Source organism: Doryrhamphus excisus, chromosome 13 (assembly GCF_030265055.1).
Source record: "Doryrhamphus excisus isolate RoL2022-K1 chromosome 13, RoL_Dexc_1.0, whole genome shotgun sequence".
NCBI classification, from domain to species: Eukaryota; Metazoa; Chordata; class Actinopteri; order Syngnathiformes; family Syngnathidae; genus Doryrhamphus; species Doryrhamphus excisus.
The window spans coordinates 17642722-17669946 of NC_080478.1; the positions used below are offsets into that span (position 1 = coordinate 17642722).

Sequence of the window (27225 nt, forward strand, 5' to 3'; positions counted from 1 at the left end):
TCAAACAACATATTTATTCCTTGAATGTTAAAAGTCAAAAATATATACATACATTAATTTCCAACAATGCAATTTTAGACAAAAAAAAAATAGCAGAATCTGAAAGAAAAACCTTTTCTCTTAAAGAAATGTATCTGCATTGTGAGCGAATACAGACAGTGACTATAGTTGCCTTTGCGGAAACGGGGGTGCGGGGGAGGTGGTGGGGGGGGGCACTCAAAATCATTGGCGCTAGCAGCAAACTGCAGTGTTGTGCCCTGCCTGGCTTGTGTTGACGCACACATCAAACCCCAATAGAAGAAAATAAAAACAAAAAGGGTGCTGTACACAACCGTGACAACTCATTACAATCAGGTGATTTTTGTTCTTGGTATGAATTCCCGCCACCGCCGTAAAAAAAAAAAAACAGAGAGGAAAATAAAGACAGCCTTTATATAAAGTATTTGAGCCAACAGTTTTTGTCCTCGATGGTCGCACTTAACGTCGACTCTTCCTAAAATAGTCAGTGCTCGCATCAGTCAAAATAGATGTTTTAAAATGTACAAAAATGTGTTGTCGGTCGGGAGGGGGGGAGGGAGGAAGGAAGGGGAACACACACACACTTGTTTGCGTTTTTCTCTTGCCCCCCACACAATGTCTGTGGGATGTCAAAGGTCGTGCCACATAAAGACATTGCACACACACGATCAAAGGTTATCGTAAAGCAGACAGGAAGTGATTAGAAATCAAGCCACTGCTTCAATAATGTAGCAAGGAAGCAAACTTCCTAATTTGTGTCCTTTCTACAAAAACTCAGCAATATGAATTGTTTAAACAGAGCATGCACACACACACACACACACACACACACTTTGTGATGGAAACTTGTGGAATAAGAATGAGATAAGAGTATAGCTTTGCAATTCCCTTTAAAAAAAAAAAAAAAAAATTGCAGCCTGGTCACGGCAAATTGTGAGTGACGTGCCTTGATACAAACACACGCGTGCACGTACATACACACAAGCACCCACGCACGCCTTGCAAGTATCTAGTCACACCAAAGTGTTAACAGATGGATTTTGTTTCACTTCACGTGTCCGAAATGACGCAAAACCACATAGAAAAATAAAATACAATTTAAAAAAAAAAAAAAAAGCACGGGAAGAAAGAGAGAGAGAGACAAGGGGGAAATAATTAGGTTATAAATGTTTTTTTTTTTTGATATAGAGAGCTTACTGTGCTGTTGACTATACAATTTACCCGTTTCTTAAAAAGGAGCATATAGACATATAACTGAGGAGAAAAGAAAAAGTAAAAGCACGGAGGAAAAAGCAGTAATATTCACCATGTAGAAATGGGTTAGAATTCCAGAAGAGCAGGAGAAAAGGCAGATAGTGCATAAAAAGGTTCTTTTTCCATTTCTTTCATTCATTCATTCATTTTTTTTTTAACTTAAAATCAAGCTGCATTAAATACAGGCTGTTTTGTACAGGACAATTGCACTTCACAAAAACAGAAATATACAAACACACAAGGAAATGTGAATCAAATTAATTACAGCAACAACAACAACAAAAAAAAATCCTACTACATAAGCTGATTATTCAACAAAAAAAAAAAAAATGAAGTAAGAAAGCCTTATGGACTCACTTGTTATGTTTGACTTTAGAGGGAAGTATTAGGATGGGTGAACACAAAAGGGGGGAGACAAGACGGTGGGGGATCCTGAACTCCAGAGTGGACTGGCGCTGCACTATCTCCGGGTTTGTGTGCATGCAACTCCTCTTCCTCCTCCTCCTCCTCCTCCTCCCATGAAATTCCCTTCTTAGAAACCAAAAGCTCAGAGTGACGACGGCAAGACAGACTGCTGAGCTGAGCTGCTGTGGGTCTTGAGAGAGGATGGTGGTTTGTAAACGCTATGCTGTGTTAGTGGTACGGGGTTGTGTTACCACACGTCATCTGTGGACGCTGAGTCCTTGACAAGAGAGAGGAGAGGAGAGAGGAGAGGAGAGGGAAGGACAAAACCCTTCAGACGATGCCTCCAATTCCATTCAGAGCTCACTCGCTTGTCAGTATTGTTGTTTGTCATTATTGTGCAGCCACCATCTTTGTTGATAAAACGCGTGTATTTATCTGCTACAGTTTTGCGGTCGTGTCTTTCAAAGTTGACATAAAACACTCATGCATTATCAACACTGAAGCACTGCAGATACATTGTTGATATGGAGCAACTGGAAGAAATCAGTTTATATGTATTTTTTGTGTTTAAAAAAATAAATAAAAATAAACAAAAAAAAGAGCCTTTTACAGCAGGGTTGACCAAACTTTTCCACTGAGGGAAAATCAAACCGTGTGGAGGGGATATCTTTATTGTTCCTCTTTATACAGTAAACCTCGGATATATCAGACTCGGATATATCGGAAATTCGCTCACAACGGACAGATAAAAAAGAACCAATTTTTCTGTAATGCATTTCCAATAAAAATTCATTGCATATATCGGATTTTTTATAACGGATTTCGCCTATTTCGGACAAAATCTCCAGTCCCGTTCCGATGCATTTCCATTAAATTTCCCTCGCATATATCGGATGGCCGCATCGTGGTGCTCCGATTCGCCGAATCGTGACAGGCCGCTATACGACATCGTTTGCAGCGTTGCCTGCACGTCCAGGTACATTGGAAACATAGTCAAGGAAGTGCCTTTTTATAACGGATAAAATCCGATTTACGCATATACCGGATATAAATCCGATATATGCGTAAAACGTACATTTTCCGGTATACGCATATAACGGATTTCGCTTATATCGGACAAAACCAGTGGGAACAATTGAATCCGATATATCCGAGGTTTACTGTATAGCGCCCTTTGCTTCATTATTTTTATTTATTTATTAACACATTTCATTTCGACACTGTACCGTGGGCTAATACAAAAGGAGACTGCACTTTGGACACCCCTGCCTTACACCAACAACTTTTATGCTATGCTGTGCAACGTTTCTCTGTTACCAACGTTACTCAAAAACTACTTAAAAGTCAAGGAAAGGTACGCCAAAGGACAAGGAAGAAATAAAAATACAGTGGATCCTCCCAATTTGGAAATCGAACAACCATTTTGGGACAGAGTATCGCACAATGCTGAGCGGTACCAGTGCGACAACACACGAAAGTGACTTATATCGGCCTGTCACTGTCAGTATTATAAGTGTATATTAAGTGTATAAGTGTATTATAAGTATTATATGTGTCACACAAGTGTGCAGATCTTGATTCTTATTTGTTAATCATATGGAAAAAGACACATCCTTCGGTCATAAAGGTCAAATTATTGCCAATTATCTTGCATTAGAGAACATTTATGGAGACAGACCTGCCAAATGTGGAGACATTTTACAAGTAGCCCGACAAACGAGCCACGGGCCGCACTTTGGACAGCCCTGTTTTTATAGTTCTTTGTCAGGGTTGAGAGCGTGGCGTGGTAAGTTGGCAAACACAACTCTCGTCGACTATTCGGCAAGGGGAGCGTTATTGCAGCTGCAACTGACTGACGCATTACGATATACATTTTTATTGCAAATGTTAAGCCAAAATCGGAGAAGGGATCGGACGGGATCAATGGGTCAATGTTAGATTTTCTTTTGTGGAGCGAGCCCGTGTTAACGTACGGTGGTGCCTTGACGCAGGAGCGTCATCGGACCGGGCGCCGCATCTATTAAAAATATACGCATGGAAATCTGACAGTCTGCGAACGCCAGAAACCCAAAATATTCAGACCCATAAGAAGCGGCGTACACACACATCGACGCAATTTGCGACTTATGGAGTCTACCTCGAGGAGAAGTGCATGTACACAACTCCGCCTCAAGTTGCGCCCTTGTGCCACACCTCCACTTCACCAGAGAAGGTGGAACGCTAAGCGACTCATGAATCTGGCAGTTTTGATTGCATTGTTACGATGGCTGGTTCGGAATCATGGCTGGTGGGAAGACGAGCATGAAGAAGCGGACTTTGGATGTAGAAATACTGGAAAAGAGTATCGGATTTGGAAGACAAATAAAGATTGCGTAACAGCACGTCCTCTGACGTCTGATTGCGGTCCGATATCAAGGCACACGTTTCTATTTTTGTGAAACGACTGCTTTTTTTCTTCCTCCTACTTTTTGGAAATGTGGAACTGTGAAATGTACTATGTCAGGTACTCCAGCGTAAAATAAATTAAACCATTACCATGATTTTTAGCGAGCCTGTTTCTACATGTTTTTACCTCATTTTAGATGAATATAAGCTTAGTGAAATCACTTTCATAAAAAGTATTTTCCGATGAAAAGAATCAAAATTGTGATTGTTAAGTCAAAAACAAATTGTTTTAATTCCACACAGACATTAAAAAAAATATTATCGTTATGACTAACACCATCAAAGTATTACTTCTATTTTAATTATTTTATGAAGAACTAATTTTGTGTATTAGATCAAAGCACAACAAAACAAAAGCCCTTCATTTGCGGAAAAGGAAACCAATAAGAGTACGTTTACACACACGGCCCTGACACTATCCACACAAATAAAGGCCGTGGTAAGACAGATAAATGGTGTACTAAGGATATATGCAATGAAGAAGCATCTTTTTTTATCAAATTCTCAAAAGAAAAGACAGTAACGGAGCGCTGAGGACATATTTGCTCAGCAAATATAGTATATACAGTAAACCTCGGATATATCGGACTCGGATATATCGGAAATTCGCTCACAACGGACAGATAAAAAAGAACCGATTTTTCTGTAATGCATTTCCAATAAAAATTCATTGCATATATCGGATTTTTTATAACGGATTTCGCCTATTTCGGACAAAATCTCCAGTCCCGTTCCAATGCATTTCCATTAAATTTCCCTGGCATATATCGATCGGATGGCCGCATCGTAATGCTAATCTTGTTGATGTCACTGGCTATTGTCTTTCTCCTGGCTCCAGATTTAGGACAAATATAAAAGTGAGTGACGTCAATAATACTAGCACAGCAGTGAATGAGATCTTAACCTCACTATTGGAAATAACGTAGGCCTGACGGGCGTAACAGGGCCTAGCTTAATTAACAATTTGTTATGCTCAGAGTCCAATAAAGTTCAATTCTCATTACCTTACGTCTCTTTTCATTGCCCAGTCCAGGTACATCGGAAACATAGTCAAGGAAGTGCCTTTTTATAACGGATAAAATCCGATTTACGCATATACCGGATATAAATCCGATATATGCGTAAAACAGACATTTTCCAGTATACGCATATAACGGATTTCGCTTATATCGGACAAAACCAGTGGGAACAATTGAATACGATATATCCGAGGTTTACTGTAGTATTGTCATGACGCTATTCGGGTTCTACGTTGTGTTTTTTTCGTGCGTCTTTTAGTCCGGACAAGCACATACACTACACAGTTCCACCGCATGTTTATTTCTAACATAACCTGACTTAGCCACTCACTGTGTGCGTCGCCTTTTTGCCATGTCGCCAAAAAATGTGTACGCCAGTTCCAAAGATGGTGTAACTGGTGCACGCATTCTCACGTCGCGATGTCGCGAAGCATGCAAGCTTATTCGAGGGTCAAAATGCACGCCGAGTACAGTACCAAAATATGCATACATGTTGGCAGGTCTGCAATATGGCTTAAGTGAATATTTTATTATTAATTCTATTATACAGCCTGTTATTTTTACACTTGTATGACAGTTCAGTTACCTGTGCAGGAAATCACACAGGAACCTACTGGATTTTATTTGAAAAATCTCAACAAACTGGAAGTCGGAAGGGATTGTGTTTGAAGAGGCTCCACTGTAGTTTGGTGCAGAGCAGAAATATGTGTTATAATATATGTTCTGATACTTTCTACCTGGAGTGGAGTGGAGTGGAACATTATCGCTAAGAGCAATTACTAATGCAGTTTACTAATGCACTAATGCAAAATTCTGCTCTTTACCGAGTCAAGTTTTTGCTGCAGCCAATGCAAAATCTATGCTTCACTGCCTTGGATAGCTAGTGATGACCTTTAGCTGTACAATGTGGTCGGTTTTTAAATCTTCTCCGGAACCAGCTAGCTGCCTTGTTGTGGTTCACAATGATACTGTGAAAGAGGTAACATTGAAACAAATGAGAAAGTGGGGGGAGGGGAGGGAGATTATATATTTTTTTATTATACTTCTAAGGCTCCTTAAAGCCAAGGCAGGACCGCTTTAGAAACCAGCTCGCCTATTTATGTTCGCAGCCTTGAAAGTCTCTTCAAAAATGAAGACCTTCAGGATACTGGTGCACTTTGCACTCCTCGTTTGTTTCAAATACCAAACCTCAAAAAGGAACTAGTTTGTTCAAATTAGATTGAAAAACCAAAGTTCAAAAAAAAAAGCGTACTTTGTAATTATTGACATGCCCTCCACAGCAAACAGAAAACCAGAAATCAACCAACATAAATTACACTTGACATTTGAATAATAACTTTTTTTCTATGTATATATTATGAAGAATATTTGGTATTGGACCTTGTGCATGTCACAATTCGGGACATTTCTTTTGATTCAAAGATGCTATCAAATAGGAGCTTTTCTGCAAAGAAACTACTGACCCTGTTGTAACCAAGAACAAAATACTTTTTAAAAACATCCATCTTTATGTCTTTATTATAAACCATAAATTAGACGGGAGATGGACTAAATGATTACGGTGGGAGGACATGTTTCTTTTACGTCGGCCTATTTGTTCAGTCCTAGTAACAGAGATGTCTATGAAACAGACATGTGTGCTGTTGAGTGTTTTTCTGTTCTAATTAGAACTAAAAAATAATATCCAGTGGAACCCCACACATTCATATTCCAGCATTCCTAACCTCGCAGTTTGGCAGATTTTTGGTGAATGTCTTTCACCGTTGATCATTTAGCATTTACCTTGTTAGCTTCAGGACCTGAATCTAATAATTACAGCAGTCACTTTTATTGCAAATAGGAGGAGAATGTCAATTACTTTATTTATATAAATTATTTTTCGCCGTTCGTCTGTGGTCTCGAACCATACCGGACGGACTGGACTAGCATAACTGTTACTGCTGAGTTAATCCTAATGATACCAGAAGCATTAAGAGACAAAGTCTGCACTACTCCTAAAAAGATACTCTTAGGTATTCAATGAGAAGTCACATGAAGTTCATGACCTATGTTTGATCTTCGTAATTAAAGATTTTCAACATCAATTTCCAGTAAAATGCAAGGAATTTAAGGAACACTAAAATTAGGGATGTCCCGATCTGACACCGATATGCACCGATTCTGTCCAGCCGTGACTAGATAGAGCCCATGTGATCACAACAACAGCAATTGCTGGATTGCAACAAAATTAGCAAGGCTCAGCAGTGATGTCAGCCGCTTGGTAGCGCAAACGTTGCAGCTAAGTGTAAAACTTGTCATGCACAAGTTTCCCGTGGAAAGTTTAATACAACGAAACTCATTGTGTTTCTGAAGCGGCGTCCCACGGGATGGCAAAAGCCTGTCCGGTTTAAACTCTCCCTGTGTTGAGCACTTTGAACCTGACTATATTATGACTAGCTGGCACTACATTGTTCATAAAACTATATCCACATGTATAAAAAAAAAGTCAATGAGTGAGTTTTTTGCGCTACCGGCCGTTGCGGACTATTCGGAATAATATCTTTAGTAGGCTTTTTCTTATGTTTGTACAAAATAAGTTATAAAAATATGTATGATTCGTGTGTTACAACGTTCAACACAACAAAATAATAAATAAACGTATGCATTGTGGTGATATCGGCTCAATATCGGTATTATTGGATATTTAACGCTGCAATATCGATGTCGTATCGGGACACACCTAACTAAAATACTGACTTGCAAGTGACTGTATTAATGGCATCAATTCAATTTATATGTGAATGAACAAATGTCACCTATGAATGTCGAGTCAAGGTATGAAAGAAGGTGACCGCCTATTTATTCCTATTCCCAATGACATTTTCTGAATTTTTACTTTGCACTTTGCAAATAATGTTACCTGACATGCTGGTTATAGTTTGAGCTCGCATGTCAAAAAGCATGCATACTTCAACCAAAGCACAGCCTCAAGGAATTAACAGGAACTAGATGGCATACTTACTGTGTCATCGCTTCGATAGGGGTTGAGTTTGTTGTACACCGCTTCAATAACACTTCGTCTGGGAAGGAGAGGGGGGGGGGGGATCATTAGTTTATTCTTATTTTAATGCATTGAAAAATAGTTCATCACGTACTTGCTTGCCAGCTCTCCTCCAGGGGGAAGGTTGGGGATGCTCTCTGATGCTAACGTCCTCATAACTTGGACCAAGTCTGGTACTCCTTCATCCCCCTGCTTCTTGAGGATGTCTGTCAGAAGAAAATACAATCGTAAGCTTTGATACAGAGGAAGATATTCTCTTACAAAATGGACATTTCCAAATGGTAAGTCATAGATGGTACAAAAGTGGGTTACTATTAAGGTGTCAGATTGGACAAGAAAGCTTTCTTCATTTCCATTTTTACATCCCGGTGAGGTTCTAGACTGTGTAATGGATTGGTAATGATTAAACTTAGCCGACAACTGTTGTTACAGTAGAAAAATATTAACCTTTATATGAGGCCAAGTTCAAGTCGGCCTATAAGAACTGCTGTCAAAGCATGTTTTAAAGACACAATGGTTACCTTTTTTTTAATGCAAATGACAAAAATGATTGATAACACTCTGCATTGATTAGATAAGGGGTCCTCAACTTGTGGGTCAGGCCCCATTATGTGTGGGTTAAAGAAAGTTAATCAAGGGCATCCAATTTCTGACTCTTTTTTGGGGGAAAAAAAGAAAAGTCAAATATAATAAAAAAATATTTACCATGTTCCTCCTCAGTTTTTTGTATAATGTGCCCCAATTCCACATGATAGAATGTGTAATTGTGTCTAAAAAATGAAACCAATATACTTTATATTTTTTGATTAAATAATTGCTAATAAATACGTAATATTAAAGTGAGCCATGGTTAATGACCTCAGTTTTTTGTATAATGTGCCCCAAATCCACATGATAGCATGTGTAATTGTGTCTAAAAAATGAAAACAATATACTTTTTATATTTTTTAATTAAATAATTGCTAATAAATACGTAATATTAAAGTGAGCCATGGTTAATGACCTCAGTTTTTTGTATAATGTGCCCCAATTCCACTTGATCGCATGTGTAATTGTGTTTAAAAAATGAAATCGATATACTTTTTATATATTTTTTTGTTAAATAATTGCTAATAAATACGTAATGTTAAAGTGAGCCATGGTTAATGACCATGAGAAAATGTGATCTTGACAAGGTTTCCATAGTGTGAGGCAAGCTTCCCCTGGGAGACAATATAAAAAAAAAAAAAAAAAAAAAAAAAAAAATTTCTATCCTATTAAGTCAATGAATTGATTTTTAGTTTCTATGATGAGTGCATGACCAGAGCTTGAAAATTCAACAAAAAAAAAGACATGTTCTCCGGAGGGGAGGCCCACTCTGCTACACTTTGAAAACCCCTCAGAGTCAAAGGTAAAGGAGCATAAAACAGATTTAGACTTTAGTACGACCTGCCATTTATTTGAAAGAGCTATTATTGAAGAGAACGTCTTTATTTGTACAGATCAAAGTGTATGTGTAAATTCGACGGCGTCAAATTGTTACTTCTGTTTTACAATCGGAAGGTAACAACGGTCTCGCATTCGCGGTTTCAGTTTATTGGTGTGAAATGTGATACCGACTTCTTATCTGTAATGCTGCACAGTTGGAGGCAGACATCATTTTCTTCAATGTCGCTTTTCATTGACACGCCTGCCTGAAGAGCACTTACGAAGTCAACAAGTGCAAGTACTTTGACGAAGATACGTCTATTCAAGTTTGCACTTGCCCGGGCAGCTTGTAAGATCACATTAATAAGTGATTTGTTTGTTTTTCAAACACAGCTATTTTCTAAACCAACCAACACACTGTCAACACATTCAGTGACTTCAATTGAAAGACGTTTGTTTGTTTTCATCTGGTGAATCCACTGCATGAGTTGCTGCTGTGCTGACCTGCTGTCAGCTATCTGTTGTCCCTCGCTATGTCATGGTTGGAGTATTGCTAAGCTATCATTGTCTATCGTCTTCTGTTGAGAGCAAGCTGAGGGCTGTGGCTCTCGTACTCACAATATTAAACGCAATATTAGTCAGTGCTGTGAATACTGTACAGCAGGGGTCTCAAACTCGCGTCTCCCGGGCCGCATTTGGCCCGTGGGCCGTGAGACGCCGCCCCCACCTTGATACCAAAGTTTAATGTTGAAATGACAGTTTAAAGCTGTGTGCACAATTAACATGATTTTGCCCCCGCCCATACCGTTATCCTACCCTGTTACCCCGCCCTGTTTTGCTTTGGATTAGCAATGAAGCTAAAGGCTTATGACGCTGGGTACAAATAAATGCAGGAAATTATTTGGAATAAAACGGAAAATACACGTCAAGATAAAGCATCTCATCAAACATGTTGTTGAAGTTACGACGCTGCTCCCACATGGAACTGAGTACGATGCTAACTTGCTAATTGGGTAAAATTATTAAGTTTCATTAATGTTCATGTTAAAGGTTAAATAAGTGTTAATACTGTACATTTGAATCTGAAAAAATAATTTCTCTACCAACTGTATGTGGTTTCTTACGTTTTTCTCATTTGCTGTTTTATTATTGTTTTACTTATTTATTACTGATTGATTGATTTATTGTCTTTATTCTTAATTTTTATTTTTCTATACACAAAATATACTGAAAAAGTGTAGGGTATAGCAGAAGCAAAAGCATTGAAGATAGTTTTTTATTGATTTTTTTCCCAGTTTTTAATAAATGCATTTTGTTTGTTTTTTTGTTTTTTTAAACCTGATGTGGCCCGGCTTCACCCAGAACCTAGCTCCGGTGGCCCCCAGGTAAATTAAGTTTGAGACCCCTGCTGTACAGTGTGTCACTTTCTTCACATGCATTCACGGCTGTGTTTGCACCTGGTTTCCGGTGTCGCTCGTAAGTGCTCTAGACAAAACACGGCCTGCAGTCACTTGCAGTCTTTCTAGCCTATTTATTTTTTCACTAGAGGCATTCTACAAATCTTAGAATAATAGAATGGGTGCTCATCCCACGACTAAATAAGCTGCAATTGCTACTCATTGATTGTTTGATTGTATTTGATTGTGTTTGATTGTATTTATATTGTGCGTAGAGCTGTTTGTGTCACTTATATAATAGTTATCACAATAGTGAATGCTATTATTGCATTATTGCTGGCTTGTTGGCTTTGCTCCAACTTCATGGTTACATGTGTTTGAATCTAGTTCCTGCAACGTGTTGTGGTCGTTATGTCACAACTAAGACAGTGTTGGATCAGAATACTAGTCGGGATGTCAAAACCGTATTAAAATCACTTCATTTTACTCCCGTTTCATGGTTGTTTATCTATGACAACAGTATGACAGTTATTATGTTATTTCTTTTATTAGGCCTGTCAAACAATTTCAATTTCTCATCAGATTAATGAGTTTTGATTGATTAACCACCATGTCACACTGTCATGGTGCACTTTAAGTTCAAGTTTGTGAGATTGGAGGAAAAGACGTTCAAGTGGCTCTTCCTTTCTCTCCTCCCTTTCTGCCAATATGAAATGTGTTTACTGTTGATATTTCTGGGTGTTTGCAACAGATTCGTGGGAATTTAATTATTTCTTATGGTAAATTGATTGTTTGTGAATGTTTTGGTTATTATCGGACCTTTTGGAATGCATTCATGATGAAAACTGAGGTTCGACTGTATGTTAGTGTGTAAGCATCTATACTGATATTGTGTGTTCCACATTCCGGTTGATAAGCTCCTGTTGGTGCGTGATGTACAAGTAAGGGTTAAAACTATCAAGCAGATTCAGGGGGAAAGTTGACGTTTTCATCTGGGGGAAAAATTTAAATGAGGTATTTACCAGTAGATACCCTAATTTCAAATTCCAAAAATGTAAAAAAAAAAATAAAAACATTGATGCATATTTGTTGGGTTGAATCTCGACTACACGTGCCTACCTTCTACTCTTGACTCCAGATACTTATCGAGCTCGGCCTCCCGTTTAACTGCTTCCGGAGATACCTTTGGAGCTCCAGGAAAACAGATTAAAACAACACTCATATTGTCCCGACTTCCCTGCGGAAGAAACACACAGGTCAAACTTACAACAGTAATCGGTGACAATATTATGTTATGATTTAGTTTAGCTGAGCATGCTTTACCTTGTACAAGCAGGTGTCGACAATTTCATTGCTGACTCTTTCAAGATCATCTGTGACTTCTAGCCTCGACCTGACAAAGTCACACAGATCTTCATTGCCCATGACATCCCAGATGCCATCACAAGCTAGAACAATAAATTCGTCTTCCCCTTCACATCTTTCTATTGCATAAACTTCAGGCTCAGGAGAGACGAGCTGCTCCGTGGGGCCTTTTCCATGCACACACTTGTAGTCGAAATCTCCCAAGGCCCGAGACACCGCCAGGGAGCCATTAACTCGCTGGATCATGACTGAGCCACCAGCATTCAGGATCCTTTCCTTCTCCAGAGGGTTGCCGGGTTTGTGATCCTGTGTGAAGAAGTGCACACGCGCCCCCCTGCTCAGGAGTCCCCGCGAGTCGCCACAGTTAATAAAGTAGACATGGCTGGGGGAAACCATCACTCCCACCGCGGTGGAGCCGCTGCGGTCCACGCCGTGCTTCTTCTCCAAGATGGTTCGCATGTGATCATCGATCTCGAGGAACCCTGTGCGGATGCCGTTCTTCACACTTTCCACAGAGGGATCCTCCTGCAGAGCACTCTGGAAGTCTGAGTTGCTGGTGATGTGCTCCAACAGGTGCTCGCAGCAGTATTTGGCCACCTGAGAGCCAGCGTGCCCATCGTATACAGCGAAGAACGACCAGAGGTCAAGACCGTGAGGGAGGCCGATTACTGCTGTGTGGGCATCTTCCATCTCGACCCGCCAGCCCTGCATACTGCTCAGCCCATATCGCAGGCTGTTCCCCTCACCGTGGGAATTGTATTTTTCCATCTTTGGTTTGTCCAGAAATGCCCCCATTGTGTCCTTCCTGAAACCTGAAAAAAAAATCTTAATTAGATTTGAACAGTATAGCTGTAAGTTCTGTTGTCAAATACATATATCATATCTCGCATTCATTTGTCTGAACAGTTTGGCAACTTGGTGTTCAGGCCGCTTTAACAATTCTAAAAATAGCAGGCCTGTGTATATATTTTGGCTACATATTAGGCGCACTGATGGTGTGGACAAAATTGAAACGCCCTTCCACCACTGCCTGGCCAGGGTACATGTCGAACCAATGCTACCGTTCTGTTATACGACACACATTTGAAATAAAAAACACATTGTTACACATCTGTGACCTTCGCAATACAGCGCACTTTCCAGGGCCAGTTAAAAGTAGTCAAAGCTGTCGTTGCTAGCACGGAATGCTAACGTTAGCTAAGTGACTGGCCACTTGCTCGATAACTGCTATTTCGGTCGATAAGCAACATGGCAAGCTCGGTGTGTTTAATACAATAATTAGTCCTGTGATAACGTTAAATGTATTAAGTTTTCTGAAATATGTGGAACGTTCAGTCTTTCCTACTAGCAGGCCTTGACCCTTTTCCCTCACAGCTAACTTCTGCTATGGCATGCTAAGGCAAGGAGAGATCCTCGGCCTTGCTAACAAGCTAGTGCTCAAGCTAAAGAGGCTAGCTTTAGCCAACCGTTCACGTTCCCGGCTCAATTATAAGATTTTTAAACGACTTACCGAATGTCCAAACTAGTTGTTGACCGCAACAGTGACCAGAGCTTGAGATTACCGGGAAGGGTCACTTAACACCGAAAAAAATGGGGCTTTGCTGGGCTTTTAGCTTCGGGTAAGTGTTAGCCAACTAGCAAAGACCAATCGTCACACAAGACCCAGTGCATATAAAATGGTGCAAGTGCGGAGGTTCCTCTTTTGGTTACGACCTTGATGCCTTACATTATCTCAGCAGGTAATCGCAAATATATTTTAGCCTTTTTTTCTTTTCGTTGGGGATTTATTAAGCCAAGCCAGGGGAAGCTGAAACGTCTGTCCCAGCCTCTCCACTTGACAGCTTGACAGCTTGCTAGCACCGTTAGCTGTTGGTGAGCAGAAGCGCTGGGAGAGGACCCGGATGTTGCAGGTTGACTTCGAAAACATGACATCATCGCTGAAGACTCAGGGAACCACTCAGCATGGAGAAAACGTTACTGCATTGTCACTCAAGATGCACATCGTGAGACTAATCTGCATTTGGACACATTAATGAAGCGGCGATATTATGTATGCGCCAGTATGTTTACTGACTACAAAGCAAATATTTATAATGTGGTGGGAAAAGGGGTGAAAGATCTTTTGTGTTATTCTCAGTTATCGGTGTCAAGATTTAAGCTTTTTTTTCTTGCTGTACATTTTAGCTTTATTAGCGTTATTTAAAAAAAAAAGTGTGCTAACACATGCTACAAATGGCCACACAGACAAAGTTTGAGGGTTCGAATCTCCTTTGGTTCACGCTATGTGCACATGGGTTTATTCAGGTACTTCTGCCACATTACATTACATGCAAATTGTCAATGGATTGTCTGCCATCGCTGCCTTCAAAACAGCATTCAGGTGAAAATATAACACTCGGAAGTGACACAAGGTCCTCCTACATCACCTTTCTTCCTGTTTATAACTGCCATCTTATTTCGGTTGTCTTGCGCGAACCGGTTTTAAAAGTAATGTGGACGCATATGTTCCACTTGTTTCAGTAAATTCGTAGCCATGTATGACTTTATTGCATCCGCGCTGTACTACTTAATAATACTTTATGGATTAATTCACTTCCTGCTTTTCTTCTTCGTCGATGCTGATTTTACGCTGCTGTGGGCAAGTCTGGTGGGACGCAAACCAGGTAAGCACAAAAAAACAACAACCTGTAAGTACAGTAGTACAAAAGTACTTAGATTTAATGTGGTTAGATTTAATGCTTGGAGTTTGCTGTCAACTTGTGAACTGTTAAGAGTGTTTTTTCACCTCATTGTCAGAGGCCAAGCTGAAAGGTCAGGTGGTGTGGGTGACAGGAGCCTCCAGTGGAATTGGGGAAGAGTTGGCCTACCAGCTGGCACGATGCGGCTCACGCCTCGTCCTGTCTGCACGCCGTGAGGGTGAGCTGAAGAGGGTGAAACGTCAATGCTTGGGTAAGACGGCATTTACAAGGCAGGCAACATCAAGTCCAAGGCCAAAAAGGATGCCTGGAGCTTCTGGTAGTTACAGTGGCAACAAAAAGTATGTAAACCTTTTGGAATGTCATGTGATGTGAACTTCATCCAAGTCCGGGTTTTTAACTGTCGAAGGATGAAATAAAAACTCAGCATTTCTTTATTGGAAACCAAAAAAACTCATATAGTGCTTGTGGGGAAAGCATTTTAAATGCCCCCTTTCTAGCAGTAACCTACAAAACAATACAAGCAGTTGATGTTTGCTAAATACAAGGATGAAGAGTCTTGAACCAGTCATGATGTGCTATATATATATATATCACTATATTGACACTTACTATGGTACCCATTATGTCATTGGATGGTCATACAAGGTGCATCATTGTGCGTCTCATAGCTGGAAACAACACACTGCCTGGGTGGGACAAGCTGGGCACAGGAGTTCAGCTTCTCCTGGTGAGGAGTCGCCATCTTTTCCGTCTATAAAAATGTTTCAGACACGTTTAGCGAGATACTTTTCCCCATTCCCCGTTTCAAATATGAGGTAATAACTATAAAAGCAATCTTCACTCGCTAAATGTACTGCAAAAAAAGGTCAGTAAGGATAATTCATAATACCGCCTACAGAGAACATACTAACTCCTTATTTCTAAAATCACAAATACTTCAACTTGCTGATATAGTTAATTTTCAAACGGCTAAAATAATGCATAAGGCTAAAAATAACCAATTACCTAAAATGTAATCCAATACTTCTCTACAAGAGAGGAGAAATATATTTCTCAGGGAAGAACTCAATTTGAAACATTTCTATGCTAGGACTACGTTAAAAAGCCATAGCATTTCAGTATGTGGAATCAAACTATGGAATGGATTACATGGTACATTATTTAAAAAAAACAAAAGACAAAAAAACCTTAAACTGTATTATGGAAAGCAGGAAGTGAACAAATGTAACCGTTACTGATTGTAAAAGTACCAGATGGAGGGGTAGGATTTAATAAGCTTTGCTTCTTCCTACTCCTTTTGGACATGTGGAACTGTGAACTGATTATGTGATGCATTCAATTGTAATCTGATGCATGTTCAAATGAAATAAAACCATTAAAATAAATTTAATTTAAAAAATACAATTAAATAAAATTAAATTATATTCGGAAAGCAGGAAGTGAACAAGTGTAACAGTTACTGATTGTAAAAGTACCAGATGGAGGGGTAGGATTTAATAAGCTTTGCTTCTTCCTACTCCTTTTGGACATGTGGAACTGTGAACTGATTATGTGATGCATTCAATTGTAAATCTGATGCATGTTCAAATGAAATAAAACCATTACCATTACCATAACCTCAACCAGCCGCTTCTTGTAGCTGTGGATGAGACCTGCAAGGCATGGGAAGGCATGTTGTGCAGAGCAAACCTTTTTTTGTGGACTAAGTTTAAGACCCCCGGCATTGATGATCCGATCACATTTTATGACATTTATTCAAAAGGTTCCTAGTCTTGCGACTGTATGTTGGATTTTATGCATTATCTTCTTATTTAATGGAATATACGTATATTATTTGTATATCTCCAGAGTGTTCCAGTCTCAAAGATGAGGATATTCTCATTCTTCCGTTGGATTTATTGGAAAGGACTACCCATGAAGCAAAAACCAAAGCTGTAATTAAACACTTTGGACGGGTATGGAATACAATTAAACCTCCCAAAGTCCCATTCAACGACTAAATCAACACGACTCATCTTCCAGATTGACATCTTGATAAACAACGGAGGCCGAAGCCAGCGCTCTTTGTTCTTGGACGCTGACGTGGAAGTGTACCAGGCCTTGATGGACGTCAACTTCCTGGGTACCCTTTCCCTCACCAAGCATGTGCTTTCTCACATGACTCGGCGCGGCATCGGCGCCATCGTCACCATCAGCAGCTTGTTGGGCCTGGCGGGGGGACCCTTAGCCACAGGATACGCTGCGAGCAAGCACGCTCTGCAGGTGACGTTTGCGCCTACAAAGATCCTTAAATATAATTTTGGATAAGATGGATACAATATGCAGTCGAGTACCTGTTATCCATGTCTTATCCTTCAGGGCTTTTTCAAATCCCTTCAAGCGGAGCTGTACGACTACCCCAACATATTCATCAGCACAGTGTGTCCAGGGCCTGTGCAATCATTTATAGTACACAACGCTATCAGAGAAAACCTGCACAAGGTGAATATTTATATATATGTGAGCATATGAATGTTTCTTCATGTTTGATTCTACTAACTGCTTTCGTTTTTTTTTTCCTCAGCCCGTGACTTCAGCTGGTGACCAGATGCACAAGATGCCCACAAGTCGCTGTGTTTCTTTAATACTAGCGGGAATGGCCAATGGCGTCAAGGAAATGTGGATTGCACAGCAGCCCTTTTTGACATATTACTACATTTGGCAGTACACCCCCACATTGGCATGGTTTATAACAAAGATCCTGGCCAAGAAAAGAGTGCAGAATTTTAAAGCTGGAGGGGTAGGTACACAGCAATATTGGTTTTAAACCTAGCTAACGACTTCAATGAGCATGGAATATTGTTTTGACCTTCTTGTCATGAGCAAGTGGATACAAAAAGAGGAACGAGAGCTGTTTGGCTTTTCCTCTGTGTTCCGATGTATACACCTCAGTCAGATGGATAGGCTGTTTCTGATGCAATACGTGTTGTTGACCTTGTATTATCACAACCACAATTGGAGGATTTTTCACGTCGTGAAGAGAAATTACTTGAACCGGATGACTACCTGCAGGACCGCAGCTGCTAGTGGCCTTGTTAATTCTGTGTTAAAGGATGTGACATTGCTCTCCAGTGCTGACTGACTGACTGACTGACTGACCAATGTGTTTGGTTGCCTCTGCTGGGAAGAAATAGCTAAGGGCTATGCGGAAAGGTCATGTTCCTCTTAAGATCAAGCAGTTAGAGCTTATTGCAGGAAGCGGCACAAAAATACTTGTGCTCTTGCTATTGAAAAAAAAACAAAAAAAACAGTACTCATATTTTTCTTTTTTTGTTGCAGGATGCAGACTCTGCCTATTTCAGCAAGCCCAAGAACTCCTAAAATGTTGCTTTCTGATGAAATGTAAACCGAGACATCTTCATACAATCTATTTTATTCTAAGTATATACAGGTAGACATATATAAAAATGAACCATATGTACAAGGCTATGGTCACATTTGTTGAAGTATTATTTTAAAAGTTGTAAACAAGTGAAGTGTAAACAAAACAATAGCACTAAACGCTTACAACGATACATACCCAAGGCACATCCTTGATATCGCAACAAAATAAATGGATTTTGTGTCCCTTTTTAGCAGGCGGGGAGGGGCAAAATAAAAAAACGGTAATTTAAAAACAGCAAAGCTGAATCTGACCTCAAATGACAGGTAGGCATGTTTATAAAAATAAAAAATAAAAATAAACACCCAATGTGCTTCTGTTGAATGTATCCCCCAATTAGCTACGCTATGAGTGTTCATGTTTCCTCTAAAATGGGAATCTTGTAGTTTGATTGTATTTTTGCTTCTTCCTTTGTTGTACTGTAACTGAAGCACCATAACTGAATCCTATTATTAACAACAACTAGGGGTGTAACGATTCATCCACTATTGGTATCGATTTATATTACCTATGATCAGTGTTCCGCAAGTTGCCATTCCGGACGACATATCGATCTAACATAGTTTAAAAGGTAATCAAATACATAGAAACTAGGAAATAAAGCACTGGATTTAAACATGGCAGAGTTCATTCGAATGTGTGTGTATTTTTTTAAGCACTTTTAATGATAAAGACGTCAAAACTTTACTTATGTAACAGTTTGATTTGGCGTAAGTTGATATGAATCGTGATCGGAATCGAATCGTTACACCCCTAAAAACAACAAATGTTCCAATATTCTACCAAAAAGATCCCTTTGGTCTTAAAGGAAAACTTGCCTTTTTTTTTTTTATTTTGCCCATCATCCACAATCTTTTTGTATGACATGAACACACAAGTGGGCATTCTAACAATATAAAAACAGGCAGCTCATTGCTGTATATAGTATAAAGGGACACACCGATGCCGCTCACAAAGATATTAAAACATATTTTGCCATATTTGCGGTCGAGTGGTTAGCGCGCAGACCTCACAGCGAGGAGACCAGGGTTAAAATTCCACCCTCGGCCATCTCTGTGTGGAGTTTCCATGTTCTCCCCGTGCATGTGTGGGTTTTCTCCGGGTACTCCGGTTTCCTCCCACATTCCAAAAACATGCTAGGTTAATTTGCGACTCCAAATTGTCCATAGGTATGAATGTGAGTGTGAATGGTTGTTTGTCTATATGTGCCCTGTGATTGGCTGGCCACCAGTCCAGGGTGTACCCAGCCTCTCGCCCAAAGACAGCTGGGATAGGCTCCAGCATACCCCGGAACTCTTGTGAAGATAAGCGGTAGAAAATGAATGAAAGAATTTTGGGCAAGGGCTGCACAGTGCTTGAGTGGTTAGCGCGCAGGCTTCACAGCTAGGGGACCTGAGTTCAATTCCACTCTTGATCATCTCTGTGTGGAGTTTTGTGTGGGCTTTCTCCGGGTACTCCGGTTTCCTCCCACATTCCAAAAACATGCTAGGTTAATTAGCGACTCCAAATTGTCCATAGGTATGAATGTGAGTGTGAATGGTTGTTTGTCTATATGTGCCCTGTGATTGGCTGGCGACCAGTCCAGGGTGTACCCCGCCTCTCGCCCGAAGACAGCTGGGATAGGCTCCAGCACCCCAGCGACCCTCGTGAGGAAAAGCGGTAGAAAATGAATGAATGAATGAACTTCCCTTAGTTGATGTGGCTCAGCTTCAGCTTCTCACGTTAATACCAATGTTGCTGTAGCTTGGTATCTTTAGAATACACAAAAAATACACATTTGTGTTCATGTCTCACTTAAGGATTGTGGATGATGGGCTAAATTTTAAAAAAATGCAGTTTTGCTTTAAGTTTCTCACAGCTTTCTTAAAAACATGAAATCTTGTGGTTGTGAAGTGAAAAGTGCTCTTCCCCGTGCGGTCAGAGGCAGGGGAAGTGAAGGGGTGCAGACGAGTAAATGGGGTACCCCAGAGGTGGATCCGCTGCCTGGACAGTTAAGTTCCTTAACATGAAGGGGTGCGCCTGGATGCTGTAACGCTCCTCGTCGTCGTTGGTGGCGTAGAGGAGCTCCCAGGACAGATTCGCCCACTGACCTCGCACTCCTTCACCGTTCAGGCGACCCACGTGCACCAGCTGTTCCTGCAAGGACAGGACTCGCCCGGTGTAGGTACCCTGTGGACCACAAGACTTATTAATACCAACCTGATGGTATATGGATGTGAATGTGTGTTTACCATAGAAAGATCATGTCCTAAAGAAAAGAGGAAGGGCTTCTCCTGAAGGACACTGTCATGCCAGCCTTTCTCCGACACCAATCCTATGTACCAGTCCTTCTCGTACTCCTCCAAGGCACTGAACATCTCCTCAGGAGACTCCATGGGCCCAAAGCTTGCTTGATCAAACAGCAGCTTGAAGCTAAACCTAAAAAATAGAAAAGGCAGCGATGTCATCAATCCTTGATGAGAATTCACAGTTGCGATTTTTACCTGAAAGCCCTAAGAGCGAGCTGATACAGTTCTTTACTGGAGGAGAGCCACTCGAGTCCCTCTGTCCACGGCACGTCTCCACAGTAGAGCCTATAAATGTAACTGGGACTGGTGAAGGCGGACTCCGCGCCAAGTGACACCAGACACGAAATTGCAACCTGAGCGTGAAGGTCTTTCAAGGTTTCGTCTTCCTTCAGAGCTTTGGTCATGTCCTCGGACGTCTCACTCTGCACGACGGGGCCGAACTGGCTCAAGGCAAACCTGAACCAGTCCTCGGGGAATAAAGGCCTGAGCTGCAGTAGCCGGCTCGGCAGCAACGGCGCCGTCCTCCACCCTGTCGGAAGGTTGAAGACCTCCGACTGGGGGCAGCTGAAGTTGAGCTGTCGGAGAGAGCCAGGACTCTCTTTGAAAACCTCCGGGTTGTGACCTTTGTCAACCACTGGCATCCCGACACCGAGTCCTAGGGGCTGTAAAGGCTGCAGGGCAGAGAGGGCCATGTTTTCAAAAAGACCGTCCATCTCTACGGATCCTGGAAGAGAGGCTCCCGTCTGCAGCATTGTGTGTCCAGATTGGGCCTCTGCCGTTACTAAGGCCACAGTCCGCCTGGCTGGTTGAGGTCCAAATAGATCATCCTCATCGGACCAATCACCAAAGGATGTCAAGCTGGAGCTGTCCTGTCTGAACCTGAGGGACGACACTTTGGACTCGACCACGATGGCGTCAGGGAGCTGGTTGCATGTAGTCTGCGCCCGCTGGGAGGACTGGGACTTTCTGCCTCCAATTCCGGTCGCCTCGCTGCAGCTCCAAAGAGAGCCTTTATGCTTCTTAATGCAATACCGGAGAAGCAACCACACTAGAGCTTTCAGAAAGTCGTCCTGAAGTTTCCTCAAGTTGTCGTGAGAGTCTATGATACCAGAGAGGACATTCCGGGCATCCGAGTAGACCCGGACGGCCAGTGCTGCACAAGGTGTCAGAGCATTGGCCCAGTGTAGGTTCAAACCCTGCGTCAAACCAAGCCGCTCTGGGCGCTCGAAAGCAGCCTCGAAAACCTCATCCACGCGGCGCGCTTCTACAGTGTGGCAAGATGTTTCCTGGAGCTCCAAACCCTTTGGGAAAATGTAATTGATTTCCGATTAATTTGAAATTAAACTGTCAAGATGCTATTGTAGACTTTCAGCTTTAACATTAGCACTGCTAGCATGTTAACTATGTTATTAGCATAGTAGCATTTTTAGCAATTTCATAGGTAGACACACATTATATAAAGATTTAGCACTATCATGATAGGTGTTAGCATGCTAACATTAGCATAATAGCATTTTTAGTCATGTGTCACAACCACAAAAACACATATACACAAATATATATGCATATAAATACATACATATACATACATATACACATATATATATACACACACACACACACACATATATATATACATATATACATACATACATATATATACATATATATACACATACATACATATATATATATATACATATATATACACATATATACATATATATATACATACATACATACATACATATACATATATATACACATATATATATACATACATACATACATACATATACATATATATACACATATATATATACATACATACATACATATACATATATATACACATATATACATACATACATACATACATATACATATATATACACATATATATATACATACATACATATACATATATACATACATACACACATATATATATATATATATATGTATATATATATATATATATATATATGTATATATATATATATATATATATATATATGTATATATATATATATATATATGTATATATATATATATATGTATATATATATATATATACACATACATACACACATATATACATACACACACACACACATATATATACAGTCATAATACTTCTGACGTAGCGAATAGCATCTTGTGGGGTTAACAAAAAAATAGAACTGGAGGTTGTCTACAGCCACAACTGTTCATGCCGATGCAATTTATATCCCCAGCCCTTTTTTAGACCACACACCTGGAGACTACAAGAGACACTGCGGATTACCAAATAGAGGCACTACTTGGAACATTTACGGTAATGTGCATAAAATGTCTGTAATACATAACTGATGTGTTTTTTTAAATGAAGTCTACACATGGATTGTTTTGTCACTGTGAAGGACTGTGTCAAACAAGCAGAAAGCGTACCTTAATGTTGACAGTGCAGTAGCCATATCCCCTCTCCAGAATCATGATCCAAACCATGCGGTCTTGGAATCGCCCAAGAAAGTGAGAACCAGGAGCTAAAGAACCTACAAGAGGGGAAATACAATCATCAATATGTGAAGAAAAGAAACGAAAGGAACCTAAACCGTACTAGGAGAGCACTACTCATGGTGCTTGCCCCCCTACAGAGATCTAAATATAACATCTCTCCTGCTTGCCCTTGGATTCATGTCAAGGTTGTGGGTGTTCCTCTTAGGACAGAAAAAAGGCTTTTGTTTTAAGTTGACTAGTGGATGCTTGGCTCAGGGATAATGTCATGTCCCGTGGCGACATCTCAGAATGCCATGATGGGAAGTGACACGAGGATGAGACCCCTTTACTGCCTTACTTGCTACACGGCCTCTAGTGATATAGCAAAGAGAGGGAACACTTCAGACTGGCGTCACTGGACTGTAATCATCAACCTCACAAGCACTTGTATTGAATTATACATTATATGACGACATGGCCTGCTGTGACATCACTAGTTTTTTTTAATAAATGATTCTCCTTTTTCTTCTGCACCCTCATGACTGAGGACTGACAACAATGATAAATAAATACAGTGATAAATATACTTACCATCACAATAAATTCTAATTCTAAGACCAATTCAAATTTAAAAAATAGTGCACTCACTCAGCAAATTTTTCTAACAAATGAAAATAAATGGCATAACTGACCAAGAGACCCTCTTGCAAAGGCCGTCCTCAGGGCAGAAGCCAGACTTCCACTCATTTGCTGGTAGAATATCGAGTCTGCGCAAGGGCACGCGGTACCTACGGGTCCCGGCCAACTGCGCTGAGGCCTGGGGAACCCGACCAGAAAGATGGGCAGGGTGAAGAGAGGCAGCAGGGGTGCAGAGAGCAGGGCGGACAGGGTCACGACGGCCAACAGCAGCGGGCAGAGGGAGGCGTTCAGAGCCAGAAGAGTTCCTGCTGACTGCCGGCGCTGCTTCTTCTCGGTCCAAGATGTCACCAACACAGTGAGGGTGAACTTTAACTTGGACAGGAACTGGGTCAGTCTATCCATCAGTAGGCCGATCTATGGAGGAAATACGTAATATACATAAGTATAAATCCAACTTTGGGCCTGCAAATTAATATATAGAAGTCAAATGACTGCAGTTCTGTCTACATACCCGCAGTAAACATTAACCAAATAAGGGCATACCGTACTTTGTTAAACAACTTATCTTAAAGAAAAACTGCACTCAATCTACAATCCATGTGAGACATTAATACATGTGCTAAAGCAGGGGTCTCAAACACGCGGCCCGCAGGACACTAGTTTGAGGCCCCCGCCTTGATATGAATGTTTAATGTTAGTGCGGCCCGCGCAAGTTTGATATGGATGCTGTATGGTATCATGTACCCAGAAAAAAATTATTACGTTTGATTAATGTTCATGTTAAAGGTTAAATAACTGTTAATAGTTATCCTCCCTATCCGTGTGGAAGTGGTAAGTTTTTGGCTATTTAAGTTTAAAAGGAAATAACTTGAAGGCTACCGTTTAGGTCGCTAGCTCTCTATAGTTTGCGAGTTAGCATGTGTCTCAAGACCCTGCAGTTGCGCAATATGTTGTAAATAAAAAGAGTATAAATGTGACTCATCATACTGGCACCATGTGATGATCTTATTATCACATACTATTTAATCATGAGCTTATTATCGCGTACTATTTAATCCAAAGACCATTTTGTTTCCAGAAAATTTTCTGTTCTCTGATTGGTTGTTTCACGGGCACGATACCGGAGCAGCGCGCTCTGAGTGGACAGCTACGGGGGCTTGACTGCATTAGGTAGGGCCACACTGATACATATTAATGGTAATGGTAATGGTTTTATTCCATTTGAACATGCATCAGATTACCATTGAATGCATCACATAATCAGTTCACAGTTCCACATGTCCAAAAGGAGTAGGAAGAAGCAAAGCTTATTAAATCCTACCCCTCCATCTGGTACTTTTACAATCAGTAACTGTTACATTTGTTCCCTTCCTGCTTTCCAAAATAGTTTCAGTTTGGTTTTTTTTTAATTTTAAAAATAATGCACCTCGTACCGAAGTACAAGGTGATATGACCATCCAATGACATAATGGGTACCATAGTAAGTGTCAATATAGTGATATATATATATATATATATATATATATATATATATATATATATATATATATATATATATATAGCACATCATGACTGGTTCAAGACTCTTCATCCTTGTATTTAGCAAACATCAACTGCTTGTATTGTTTCTTGAATTGGCTCATCGTTGTGCATTGTTTAAGGGTCTTACTCAATCCATTCCATAGTTTGATTCCACATACTGAAATGCTATGGCTTTTTAACGTAGTCCTAGCATAGAAGTGTTTCAAATGGAGTTCTTCCCTGAGATCATATTTCTCCTCTCTTGTCGAGAAGTATTGGATGACATTTTTAGGTAATTGGTTATTTTTAGCCTTATGCATTATTCTAGCTGTTTGAAGATGAACTATATCAGCAAGTTGAAGTATTTGTGATTTTAGAAATAAGGAGTTAGTATGTTTTCTGTAGGCGGCACTATGAATTATCCTTACTGACCTTTCTTGCAGTACATTTAGCCTGCTTTAGAGTGTTTTTATAGTTATTACCCCATATTTGAAATGGGGAAAAGTATCTCTCTAAACATGTCTGAAACATTTTTATAGACGGAAAAGATGGAAACATCTCACCAGGAGAAGCTGAACTCCTGTGCCCAGTTTGTCCCACCCAGGCAGTGTGTTGTTTCCAGCTATGAGACGCACAATGATGATGACGACCATTTGTAGTAAAGCATCTTCCGAGCTCTGCCATGCCTGCACAGAAAACAAAGAGCAAACACTATAATGACCGGACAAGTACTTAAGAAATAACAATGGCAAATATTTATTTTCCCTTTGAATGTCCCATCTTCCGAACAACCAATTATAAATCTGCAAAAAGTCGATACAAATAAATCTTGTTTTTGTTTCATACAACCAACAAGCTTTTGTGTGCCTACCACTCTGAAGGCTCGTGTGAACCCCACGCAGAGAGGAACCCCGTTGAGCTGCTGCAAAGATTTATCCATAGACAGGAAAGCAATCAATGCAAATGGAGACACTGTGAACACACAACAATAACGGGTCACACACACAAAATGATGTTGTTACCACTTTTGGATGTACTCTGGAAAACAACAGACTTCTCACCAAGATAAAGAAGGACTCTTCTGATGGCTGCAGCAAGAAATAATCCTCTGTTCCTCTGCTTCAAAGTCTGCACACTGGACATGCCTTTCGGGTACAGTGGATTGAGGAATAACCCGCCAAATATGTAGGCCCCCTGGATCTCTCTGAGAACCCAGCAGAGGGAGAAAAGAAGCAGGAGGAGGTAGCTGACGGGAGCCTGGGGTCCCTTCAGCAAACTCTGGGACTGAGCTGAAGCGTGGAAGTGATGCAACAGACCCGCTTCAGCCAGGGCCGCGAGTAGCAGGCTCAGATATAACAACACCTCCGTGCAGCCGAGGTTCCAACCAAAGGTGTTGGAAAGAGGAGGCGGCGGCGGTGACCCCCGTCTGCGCAATCCAAAGTCCTTGCACTCGGTCCTGGAACCGTGGCAGAGTGTGCCGACCTGGCTGAGGTCCAAGCTCAGCAGGAATCCCGTTGCAGTGGAGAAGAGGACGACTCCCAGTGTTGATGGGATGAAGCAATTGCACACGGTGACACCAGCGGACACGACAAACATCAACAGCAGCCTGTGAGGAAGGCATGTACACACCAAGAGTCAGACAGGCAAAAGCTCCAGTTGGGATGACTAAAATATGACACATGGGAGATAGTAGTACTGAGATAGTAGTACTCAGACCTTCTGTCTGAGTCAGTCAATAAATGGGACCTATTTTGCTCATTTTTCCACCCTTTGTATTGAGCTGTGGTCTCCTATAGAGCAGCTACACACAATAACCCGCACAGAAAACT

General features: G+C 40.7%; 3 protein-coding genes across 8 annotated transcripts in view; 1 reads left to right on the forward strand and 2 right to left on the reverse strand.

The window, feature by feature from the left end:
- ppm1aa (protein phosphatase, Mg2+/Mn2+ dependent, 1Aa) lies at positions 1–14245 on the reverse strand. Of its 2 annotated transcripts, none has more exons than XM_058090183.1 (6): positions 13861–14245; positions 12309–13162; positions 12105–12222; positions 8276–8387; positions 8143–8200; positions 1–1947 (listed from the first exon to the last, which is right to left on the reverse strand). In XM_058090183.1, exons 2-6 carry the CDS (start codon positions 13143–13145, stop codon positions 1906–1908), a joined length of 1167 nt encoding a protein of 388 aa, XP_057946166.1. In that variant the 5' UTR covers positions 13146–13162; positions 13861–14245; the 3' UTR covers positions 1–1905. The 2 variants fall into 2 exon arrangements, with proteins under 2 accessions (XP_057946166.1, XP_057946167.1); XM_058090184.1 differs by having other exon boundaries at positions 1–1954; positions 13861–14243.
- On the forward strand, positions 14235–19315 carry dhrs7 (dehydrogenase/reductase (SDR family) member 7). Of its 3 annotated transcripts, none has more exons than XM_058090187.1 (8): positions 14235–14353; positions 14994–15013; positions 15147–15299; positions 16898–17004; positions 17072–17311; positions 17408–17530; positions 17613–17828; positions 18368–19315. In XM_058090187.1, the coding sequence occupies exons 1-8, from the start codon at positions 14313–14315 to the stop codon at positions 18407–18409; spliced, it is 942 nt and encodes a 313-aa protein (XP_057946170.1). In that variant the 5' UTR covers positions 14235–14312; the 3' UTR covers positions 18410–19315. The 3 variants fall into 3 exon arrangements, with proteins under 3 accessions (XP_057946170.1, XP_057946171.1, XP_057946169.1); XM_058090188.1 differs by lacking the exon at positions 14235–14353 and adding an exon at positions 14626–14654; XM_058090186.1 differs by lacking the exon at positions 14235–14353 and having other exon boundaries at positions 14765–15013; positions 18368–18849.
- Positions 15427–27225, reverse strand: part of pcnx4 (pecanex 4) — a 14704-nt gene continuing 2905 nt past the window's right edge. The window contains exons 4-13 of one of the 3 annotated variants that reach the window (XR_009132350.1): positions 26458–27002; positions 26268–26368; positions 25960–26082; positions 23929–24289; positions 23189–23292; positions 20954–22059; positions 20702–20888; positions 20434–20639; positions 15659–15800; positions 15427–15446 (exon numbers count right to left, since the gene is read on the reverse strand). Coding sequence is in view for 2 of the 3 variants with exons in the window: in XM_058090181.1 (XP_057946164.1) it covers positions 20388–20639; positions 20702–20888; positions 20954–22059; positions 23189–23292; positions 23929–24289; positions 25960–26082; positions 26268–26368; positions 26458–27002 (2779 nt within the window). In the remaining variant the exon portion in view is untranslated. Of the gene's footprint in view, positions 15447–15658; positions 15801–15845; positions 20640–20701; positions 20889–20953; positions 22060–23188; positions 23293–23928; positions 24290–25959; positions 26083–26267; positions 26369–26457; positions 27003–27225 lie in introns of those variants that run through there. The other 2 variants (XM_058090182.1, XM_058090181.1) reach the window with 2 other exon arrangements.

Excerpts from the sequence above, each read along its gene's own strand:
- ppm1aa (XM_058090183.1), bottom strand. The coding sequence starts at position 13,145 with ATGGGGGCATTTCTGGACAAACCAAAGATGGAAAAATACAATTCCCAC. Across the intron at positions 12,223-12,308 it reads TCGACACCTGCTTGTACAAG|GGAAGTCGGGACAATATGAG; the intron begins GTAAAGCATGCT and ends TTTCTTCCGCAG. Across the intron at positions 8,201-8,275 it reads GGAGGAGAGCTGGCAAGCAA|ACGAAGTGTTATTGAAGCGG; the intron begins GTACGTGATGAA and ends TCTCCTTCCCAG.
- dhrs7 (XM_058090186.1), top strand. The coding sequence starts at position 14,884 with ATGTATGACTTTATTGCATCCGCGCTGTACTACTTAATAATACTTTAT. Across the intron at positions 17,312-17,407 it reads CGAGCAAGCACGCTCTGCAG|GGCTTTTTCAAATCCCTTCA; the intron begins GTGACGTTTGCG and ends CTTATCCTTCAG. Across the intron at positions 17,829-18,367 it reads AGAATTTTAAAGCTGGAGGG|GATGCAGACTCTGCCTATTT; the intron begins GTAGGTACACAG and ends TTTTTGTTGCAG.